This window comes from Quercus robur, chromosome 1 (genome assembly GCF_932294415.1).
Source record: "Quercus robur chromosome 1, dhQueRobu3.1, whole genome shotgun sequence".
In the NCBI taxonomy this organism is placed as follows: Eukaryota; Viridiplantae; Streptophyta; class Magnoliopsida; order Fagales; family Fagaceae; genus Quercus; species Quercus robur.
The window spans coordinates 13,187,977-13,198,181 of record NC_065534.1 but is presented as its reverse complement, the minus strand read 5'-3'; the positions used below and the strand labels follow the sequence as shown (position 1 = coordinate 13,198,181).

The 10,205-nt window shown below is 33.1% G+C and overlaps 1 protein-coding gene across 1 annotated transcript; it reads right to left on the bottom strand.

The window, feature by feature from the left end:
* Positions 1-507: 507 nt before the first annotated feature.
* On the bottom strand, positions 508-7,593 carry LOC126721954 (fatty acyl-CoA reductase 3-like). Its single transcript, XM_050425099.1, has 10 exons — positions 7,465-7,593; positions 7,115-7,218; positions 5,912-6,114; positions 2,798-2,898; positions 2,486-2,678; positions 2,161-2,322; positions 1,745-1,826; positions 1,346-1,612; positions 1,007-1,134; positions 508-922 (listed from the first exon to the last, which is right to left on the bottom strand). The coding sequence occupies exons 1-10, from the start codon at positions 7,541-7,543 to the stop codon at positions 769-771; spliced, it is 1,473 nt and encodes a 490-aa protein (XP_050281056.1). The 5' UTR covers positions 7,544-7,593; the 3' UTR covers positions 508-768.
* Positions 7,594-10,205: the final 2,612 nt, after the last annotated feature.

Here is a 10,205-nt window from a genome sequence, read left to right as displayed (position 1 = left end):
GGGTTTGGTGTTTTGTTGCTCTAGGTTTTGTTTTGTTGGTGCAAATTGAATTCAAATGGGTTTTGATTGATTTGTGAGAAGAACACCAGAAAACACCAAAAACAAAACAAGAGAGAGAAGACAAATACTAATGCACGTTCGTGCAAGAGAGAAGGGAAAAAAAGCCATGCATGAGAGAGAAAATAAAAAGGTTGTGTGTTTTCCTATAAGTGGGTCTCATCATGCTTTTCAAAATATTTTTATAACAATATCATTCAGCATTATTACTCAAATTGAAAACTACTCTAGATGTGTTCTCAAAATATAGTGTTTAAACCCTAAATTGAAAACTGACTCAAACACTGTTGAATCTTGCTCAAACCCTTCTACCAAACACATACTGTTTTTGATCAACAGTTTTCAATATTTAAATACTAAAAATTATTATTTGAACTCACATTCCAAAAAAGCAAAAAAAAAAAAATGGCTTATAAGCTATTACCAAACACACACAAGGTTACAAATCGCTAAATGCAAGGGGTATGTATACTCCAAATACAACCCTTTAACTCCCTTTTCACACTTCATTTATTTGTAACGTACATTTATTTAGCTCCTCACATCAATTTATTTACTTCTTGCATATTTAATTTCTGAACACTAATTCACTCCAAGTAAAATTCTAAACAAAATGGCAACTAGCTAGGTAGGTTGCAATTGCCTTATTGATGAAAGAAATTCCAAACCACAGCATTTTTCGAAATAAAAACAAACAATCCCTCAAAGTTATCATTTCATTGAGTACTTTATCAGGCCAGGAATATGAGTGTTCAAAATGTAGTCTTCCCAGTCAATGCACTTTGGATCAAAGTCAGACAAATGCATGTCGACATCGTTCTCTCTGATCGGTACTCGCAGCTTTTCTGTGTTGGAGTCATCAAAGCTGTACGGAAAACAAAATATTATTATCAGTGCATACATTGAAAACATGATTGAAAAATTAATCATGAAAATAAACAATACCTACCAGCCAGTAAAAAATACATATGGTTTGTAGAGGTCAACCAATCGCATCACTGCTTTGGCCTTCCGGTTAAGATTAATATATATGTCCCGATAATACTGGAAAAGCACCAGATTTGCTAACCATAACACCTTCAAAAAATAAAGCCAGGAAAAAAAAAATAGTGATATTATAGTAATAGTATAGAGAATACACATATTGAGGGGACGTTTTCTCTGTGATATTGCATGCATAGTACTGTCTGATTCACAGGAACCTTTGAAAGGATATGCTATATTTTCTTTTTGTTGCCAAGAATAAAATACCACTAAAAATAATTAACAGTGTTTGGTGGCCACATACCTTCAACGGCAGTTTATATCGAATAGCCATGTATGCTTGAAACATAGCAATATTGCTAAAGACTATCGACTTGCTGACTTTGATTGACTTTCCATTTCTATCAATCCATGGATTTTGAGTGAAGTACAGAGAGATTAAATCTGAAAGACTAGAGAGTTTCATCGGATTTCTCATTGAAGAACCCACATGGAAGATGATCTGAGAAGACTTATTTGCATGAGCTACCATGGCCATAATCATAGAATTTACTACCATATCTGCTGGTATCTGCATTACTTTCAAAATTCAATGTTGGAAGATCGTTGAAAAGACTTAAATGGGCAAACACAAGCTTAAAATCCAGATGAATAGATTTGTCTACACTGCTTGCATAAAGAGTGAAGAATGAATTTAACTCACAACATCCATGATTGTCTTAGGATGGCCAAGAAAGCATTTCAATTTCCCTTTACCGTAGGCAGCAATTACACCATCAATGGTTCTGTAACAAGAAAATTAAATTTAACCAAGCAAGATTCAATCACGATAATTCGGGGCCGCGGGGGGGGGGGGGGTTGTAAAACAAAAAACAAAAGGACCAATTCAATGTTATTTTCTTGAATTTTTCTTTTCATAGGTAAATAGTGGAGAGTGGAAGGTGAGGTTCAAACCATAAGGCACTACAAAGAATGTCATTAACACTAAATAAACTATTACTTAAATCTCATTATTTTCTTGATCACCTAATCTTCTTAATTAATTATTATCCAACCAAACGTGAATAATAATTTCACAAAATTGTGAACTTCTATAATTCCTTGTCAAATTATAATTACCTCACGCCTTCAATCCAACCTGGAAATGGCTCTTTGTAAGTACTTGTTATCATAGTGGGGCGTATGATAACTACAGGCAAATTCTTATTAAAGTGTCCTAAAAGCATTTCCCCCAATGCCTTCGTATACACGTAGGTGTTTGGCCATCCGTATAGTTTTGCCCTAGCAATTAATAAAAAGAAACAAATAAAATTAACAAAAAGGGGGAGAAATCATGTGGAGAAAGACTTTATAATTACTTCACAAAATGTTTGAGTAAATATATATTATGTTATTTTGAAATGTTATTAAAGCATGTAACATATTTTGTAAGATTCTTAAAAACCTTTTGGTGCCAAAATCCTTCATGGTTGATGTGATTTCTTCATTCGTGGCACCTTGTACTCGTAATCTATCTAGGTATTCCTCCACAAGTTCTTTTTCGACATTGATATCTAATCTTGAAGTTCCCTTTAGCGTGTCTCCCATGTAAATTGGGCTCTCTAGTATGTGCCCGCCCTTCTCGCCACACACATAAGCTGTGAAACAACATCAATAGTCTATTGAAGAGAGCTCATTTTTTATGATTGCAATGAAGAATATGGGTGATCAAAGTAGCTTATTAGTGTATAAGGGCAGTAATCAAGTCTACACTGACCAGTTGATACATGGAGAAGGACCTTCAATTTAATACATTTCTTTGCAAAGCTCAAAACATGCAAAGCTCCAAATGTGTTGATGCCCAATGCAACGTCATATCTTAAAATGGAAAGAAAGCATTAGAAAAAGAAAGAAAAAAAAAAGATATACAAACATACATATATATATATATATATAAAGCTGAATACATTTGACAATTAGTTGGGCAAAAATGGGTTTTTGCCCCTTTTGCCCAAAAGATATAGTAAAATGCTCCTATTCTAAAACTATCTAGCAAAATACCCCTATTTTGAAACTTGATTTTTAGAAAATCGAGTTATAAGCAATCAAACTTAAAAAAATAAATAAATAAACAAAATAAAATAAAATAAAAAATTGTGAAACTCGAGTTCCATGTGAATTTTTCCAAATAACTTGATTTTCATCAAATCGAGTTTCAAAATAGAGACATTTTGCTAAATAGTTTCAAAATATGAGCATTTTGCTACATCTTTTGGGCAAAAAGGACAAGTGTCCATTTTGGCCCAATTAGTTGACTTCATAAAATTTTGCCACATAACTTTTAGTAGTCTCACAAATTTTACACATCATTATTATTATTTTGATTAATTTATTATTTGGTTTTTAATTATTTTAATTAGTTTTTTATTTGGTTTTTAACTCTATAAAAACCAAACCAAACTGTAAAGGTAAACGTAACATGAATCTAAAACTCTAAAACACTCGAATGTAACATAATCCTTTACCCTCTCTCTCAAACTCTCTAACCTCCACGAGCTATGGAATTCCTGCGGGTTGCTACAGGATTTACATATGAGTTTACATTCGGTCCAGTCTTGGCGTAAAGCCAAGAGTTTATGCCTCCAATAAGATAGTGACACGTTAGCATTTTAAAAGATGAATATAAACATTCACACACAATACTAGCACACAATATCAGATCTAAAATAAAATAAAATAAACAAAAACAAAATCCAGTCCTCCTCTCCCGTTCAAACCAGACCTCCATTCCACAAACCATTGGAATCACCATGGATTGAAATTTGTGGTGGAGCTTTATTACTGCGCCATCACCTGAGCCACAAACAATAACTCTCAAACCCAAAATCATCTCATCTCTCTCTTTGAAGTCATTAAAAATGATCAAACCCATAACCTAAAACTCTCACTCATCAAAGGCCTAGTGAGGGTCTATAAGGTGGCATGAAAAGAACGCTGCATCCATTGGATCTCGAACAAAGGACCAAGCACCATGGTCATCTTCCTCATCATTTTTGTTAATTTATATATTTTGTCATTTGGGTTGAAACAAGCTGATGGGTTTTTGTTTTGTAATTAATATTGGTGTTTATAGATTTTTGGGTTTGGTTACGTCTTTGAGATGAGCACTAGAAATGAGATGGGTCTTATACTCTTATGGCTTTTCTTATTTTTGTTTGTAAATTACACTCAGTGGAGTGGCTTCTCCGGTTTTTTTTTTTAACTCCAGATGTGACTCCGTCAGCTTTTGTGGCGGCATGTGTGGTGGAGCTATGCAGGTTTGGTTTGAATGTGAGGAGGAAGGTTGAGTTTTGATTTTGTTTTGAAAATGATATTGTAAGTTGTTATTGTTATTCATATTTTGGTAAAATAATGATGTGGCACTAGCTCATTGGAGGGTGTAACCCAAGTGTTTACGGCAAATCCTGACTGAATTTAAGCTCTTTACATATATCTTTAATAGCAAGTTAGCAACCTCAAAAAAGACAACCATCAAAAGCAAGGAGGAATGTCTGGGTATTGTTGTAACTTGCAAGCACTGCCATAAATTCATTAAATTACAGACACGTTAGCCGCATATTCAACAGGACATAAATTTAGGTAATTTGTTTTTTTCTCTCTGTTTTCATTTAGATTTAATACCTGCAGGCCAGGCAACAATAAATTCCTCATGTTATAAATATAAATATTGATGAGTTAGGCAGGATAGAAGGATCCGGGTTTGATAAAGTAAAAAGTCTTTTTTTTTTAATTATTTTTTACAGCATTAATGAATCTATACAAGAAAGTGCAAAAAGTTTGTTTGGTTACTAAAAATAAGACAAAACAGTATAGAGAGATTTAAAGTAAAAGTATAGTTAGGATGGTTGTATAAGAATAAGAAATAGTGAAAAAAAGAGTTTGAGGAACTTTTGAATCAATCTAAACAAGAAAGTTTAGATTGAATTTTTTTTTTTTTTTTTTTTTTTTTTTTTTGGCTTCAAAATAATCCTTCTAATTATTGTGATTTGTTAGTAAGTACCCCCACATGTTTTAATTTGAATGTCTGGCACTGGCAGTTTGGGTTCGTAGTTGTACCCTTCAACTATTTTTTTTGACAAAGTTTCAACCTATAGCGTCCGCTCCTAATGATACCTCTTTATCATCAGATCAAGACACCAATCAGTTTTTAGTGTAGGTGGAGGGACTGAACCATAAATCTCTTATACAACCACCAGAGACTTTACCAGTTGAGCTAACTGGAACCCACCCCTTCAACTTTTTTAATGCAATTTTTACTCATAAAAAAAATTAATAGTTGAGAATTTCCATTATAATTATATGATTTTGTTGTTTGTGGACCGTGCAAACATTAAGGATTAATTTAATTTAAATGGAAAGCAACAATTTCTCCAACTTCACCAAGGTTTCTTTGTCCAATGTTTTAACACAATTTCTAGCATCATAATTTAACTCAGATTTTTTTCTAATTATTGTCCTGAAATTATGTATAACGTCATCAATTTGTGATCATATTTTATAAGAAATTTGAAAATATTTTTTTGTAGTGCAAGGTATATTTACACATGCACTACACCGGATTTAGTTGTTGAATAGCTTTTAGGTTGTCCTACTTGATATTTCTACAGAGAGATAAATGCTTCGGAGACACTTATATCAGTTATGCTCAAGCTTGGTGGAAAATATGCATATGGAGATGTGGATCATGTATGATTATTTCACAAATTTGACGTCTAGTTTGCTTAAATTTGTTTGTCATGTCTTCCTTCATATCGTGAATGTTTATCAATTGTTTTTATGAAAATGAATAGCACGGTAGAGAGAGATTAATTATATGAATCATTTTTGTTACCTTTCATCAAAGTTTGTTGTAGCAGCAGAATTTAAGACAATGTCTATTTCATTCCACATCTCTTCTCTTAATATAGAATCTTTGATTCCCAAATTCACGTCACAAATGTCACCAGAGATAGGAGTAACCCTCTCAAATACATAGGATTCTAGATTTGCACCCAAACTCTTTCTTAGAACGTTAAATAGGTCCAGTCCTATTACCTGTAGATTAAACCAATGAAAAACAAAACCATTTAAGCCTATTTAGTATGAATATTGTATTGTAACTAAACCTTGGGAAATTAGATAAATTTATTTTACCCTTATTTTGCTATTAAGAATAAAAATTATTTTGACATTAAAAGAAGACTAAATTGTAAATTAAACCGGTTAAATTTGAGATAATTTTTATTTTGGTTATTAATGATTAAAAGTCCTTATTTTAGGGTTTTTTTTTTTTTTTTTTTTTTTTAGAAACAAACTAACAGTTAAACACACACATTTAATTATACTCTGTCACCAAGATCAAACACATTACTTAACCCAAAGTACTAATACAAAATAGCCTAACTCTTGTAGCGGTAGAGTGGGGCTTTAACCAGTGAGAAACAAACTAACTATTAAACACACACACACACACACTTAATTACACTCTCTCACCAAATTCAAACACATTGCTTAACCCAAAGTACTACTACAAAAGAGTTTAACTCTTGTAGTAGAGTGGGCTTTATTTTAGTTCTTAACATTGAACATTGTTCCTATTTTTGTCATTCCATCCATTTGAAGGAATGTGTTATTGTTAAATGCCATTTAAACTCATAAATTAAAACTATATCATTTTGTTCAAGATAAAAAATAAAAAATAAAATAAAATAATTTATATGTAATATTTATATTACTTTTTTTTTTTTTTAATTCTATCTCTTTAGCTATTTCTCCCCTATTTTTCATCTCTCTCATCTTTTAGTTCTCAGTTCCCCACATTTATGATTACACTACCAACCCTACCTCAACTGTGTAGATATTGTCCGTTTGGGGTTCATACCCCTCACGATTTTATTCTTCCCCATAGCACACAATCAATTCCCTCAAACTTAAAAGGATGTATTTTACTTTTTAGTATTTAAAAAAATCATATATGTGACACGTAAAATCTCCTGCTTACAGAATTAAAAAAAAATTAAAAAAAAAATAAAAAACTAAAAACTAAATGAGGTACCTCATGACAAAACCGTTGTGTAGCAAACTCATTGTCTGAAGCTCTCAAAAGAAGATAGATCATTTTTACATTTGGTTGGACCCTTGGTATTTTCTCCACAAAAACTGCGTTCATTTATGCAAGCAAGTTATCACTAGCACCAACATCCTTTCAACACACGCATACATAGAATTATAAACAAAGCATAACACAAACATAGGAATATATAGATATATACACATACACACATAAACGAATGGAGTCAATGTAGACTACATACAAGCAATTTGCTTGCTAGGTTGTTTATATTTATAGCTTTGAACAAACATAAATAAATGCATTTCAGGAGCGCGGGCACAAAGAGAGAGAACCTTTTGCTAGAAAACCTATGGCACCAATGATTAAAATGGTCTTGTTTTCAAAAAATCGGAGTATGCCTTCCAACTCCATGAGAGAAGAAATGAGAAAGGGAGGGAGTAGATGAAGATGATCTCAAAGCAATAAGTGGATGACTTCTAAATTCAGAGTTGCCTTGCTTTATATAGAATTGCCAAATACATATTGTCCAAAATAATTTCTAAAATTTTTCAGCCAAACACAACTTTTTTAAGGAAAAATAATAGAAATATGTTTTGTATTATTTGTTTATTCTTATAGATACCATAAAAGTTCAACTTATAGTGTCTACTCCATGAGAATTAATGATTAATTTGCTTTTATCATTAGACTAAGATATCAATAAATTTTCGGTATAAATAGAGTTTAAATTTCAAATATTTTATTCAACAAAAAAGAGACTTACAAATTGAACTATTTGGCAATTGACACACATAAATAAAACTCGTATGTTAAATATTCGCACCAAGGTGGTTGGAGATTATAGCCCAATGCCGTGTCTACCAAAATTTTATTGCTGAATTGCCCAGCTGAGTAGTTTTGATAAATAAAAATAAAAAAGAAAAAGAAAGAAAGAAATAAGTAGAAAGTTAGTTGGACCACAAACCATCAATGTTTATTCAGCAAATAAAAACAAATTGTTTACGTACATATGGATAGAGAGGTCGGCGCTTAACCTAATTATTATAATCAGGTCGTTTGTTTAAGTTAGATTTTCAGGGAGTATGTGGCCAAGATGAAGCAGGCCAGCTTTGATCATATACGCTAAAATAGCCCAAAACAAATCAAGGCTTACTGGTTATAGCTATGGCAATTGGCAAGGCATTAATTTAACTTATGGCGTTCACTTCATAATGATTATTCTTATTATCATGTTAAGATACTAACTAATTTTTGGTGTAGGCAGAGTTCGAATTCCAGATCTGTTAGGTTCTAAAGACTTAGGTATTTATGTATTTAGAACTCTAATGTGTATTGTTGACAAACCATGATCAAAATAATGTGTTTAGAAGTGTTTTAGTCTTGCTCAAAGTTGTATATTTTATATAAAGTTGGAATCGAGCTAATGTAGAAGTTACTGTACATTTCGGCCTGGCTCGATCGATCGAATCTTGGGCAGAATGCGTTTTTCTACAGATTTCCAACTCAGCCCTAGTTGTTTAAAACGTTTAGGGTTTTCTAATTTGTCCTAAGTATAAAAGGAAAACCCTAGCCACGTTTTAGTGTTGCTCATATTGCTGTTTGTGTAAATCTCTTGTGAGATCTAGAGGAGCTTTCCTTTACACAAACTTAGGGTTTTCAAGGAGGAGATTTTATCTACACCTTGATGATCAACTCGGTTGCTGCCATTGAAGCTTAAAGAAAACACAAGCGGGTGTGCTTGTATCTGGTGGTGAATCCAAGAAAGAAGGAGTCTGTGGATTCGGAACTTGCACGTGGTCGTGTTAATAAGTTCTACTGGTGGGTAGCAATAAGAAGTAGAGCGTAGGGGCTTGTAACTCTTATTGTATGAACTTCGATTCTTTCAAGATAATGAATTCAAGTTTACCTTGAGGATAGTTAGGTCAAATCCTCCTCAGGTTTTTACCGGTTTGGTTTCCTGGGTGATCATATCTTTGTGTTATTTATCTTTCCGCTGCTTTGCATGATATGATTGTTTTGATTGTGATAACTTAGTATTTGTTAAATTGGACTAAGTAACAACTTGGCTAATTACCTAGGTTATTCCAATTGTGTTTGTAAGGGGTCTAAAAACTATCAAGTAGTATCAGAGCGAGTTGCTCTCTTGTTGTTGATCTTTTGATCATTGAGATGATCCTTGACCCTTGTTGTCATGGAACACGGACACTCTCTAGTTATTCCTCCTCACTTTGATGGGAATAATTATGCTTATTGGAAAGTAAGGATGAAAGCATTCCTGAAATCGATTGAGGAGAAAGTCTGGAACTCCGTTGAATACGGGTGGGAGAAGCCCACTACTCTTGTTAGTGAGTGGGAAACTTCTTAAAAAGAAGCAGCTGCATTCAATAGCAAGGCTATGAATGCTATCTTTAACGCTGTTTCTATGGAGGAATTTAAGAGAATCTCTAATGTTGAGGTTGCTCATACTGCTCGGAATATCCTCCAGACTATGTATGAAGGCACAAAGGCTGTCAAAATCAATAAATTGCAGAAATTGACTTCTAAATTTGAAAGCATTAGGATGTCTGATAATGAATCTTTTGATGAATTCTATGCTAAATTGAATGATATTGTTAATTCTGCTTTTAACTTGGGTGAAATCTACGATCAACCTAAAATTGTTAGGAAGATTCTTAGATCTTTGACTGAAGACTTTAGACCCAAGGTGACTGCCATTACTGAAAGCAAGGATGTGGACTCCATCCCTGTTGATGAGCTTGTAGGATCTCTTCAATCCTATGAGTTGGATCTACCCAAAACTACCAAATCCAAATCAATGGCTCTTAAGTCAGTTGATGATGTTGATAGTGGTGGATTTGATGATGAGCTCTCTGCTACAGAGATTGCCTATCTTGCCAAGAACTTTAGAAACTTTCTCAGGAATAGCAACAGAAAGGCAAGAGGCACAAACACTGTTGAACCTAGAAATTTTAGGAAGCATGATCCTACTAAGGTCAACAACAATGATAAGCCTAGAGAAAGAGTAGGCCAATCTTCTAATAATTCCTTGGGCTCTCAGTGTTTTGGGTGTCAA

What these genes read in the sequence shown, in the direction of transcription:
- LOC126721954 (XM_050425099.1), bottom strand. Translation starts at nt 7,543, where the DNA reads ATGGAGTTGGAAGGCATACTCCGATTTTTTGAAAACAAGACCATTTTA. An exon ending in GGTTGGATTGAAGGCGTGAG is followed by an intron (nt 1,827 to 2,160) that starts GTAATTATAATT and finishes TTCTTGTTACAG; the next exon opens with AACCATTGATGGTGTAATTG. An exon ending in CTAAGACAATCATGGATGTT is followed by an intron (nt 1,613 to 1,744) that starts GTGAGTTAAATT and finishes AAAGTAATGCAG; the next exon opens with ATACCAGCAGATATGGTAGT.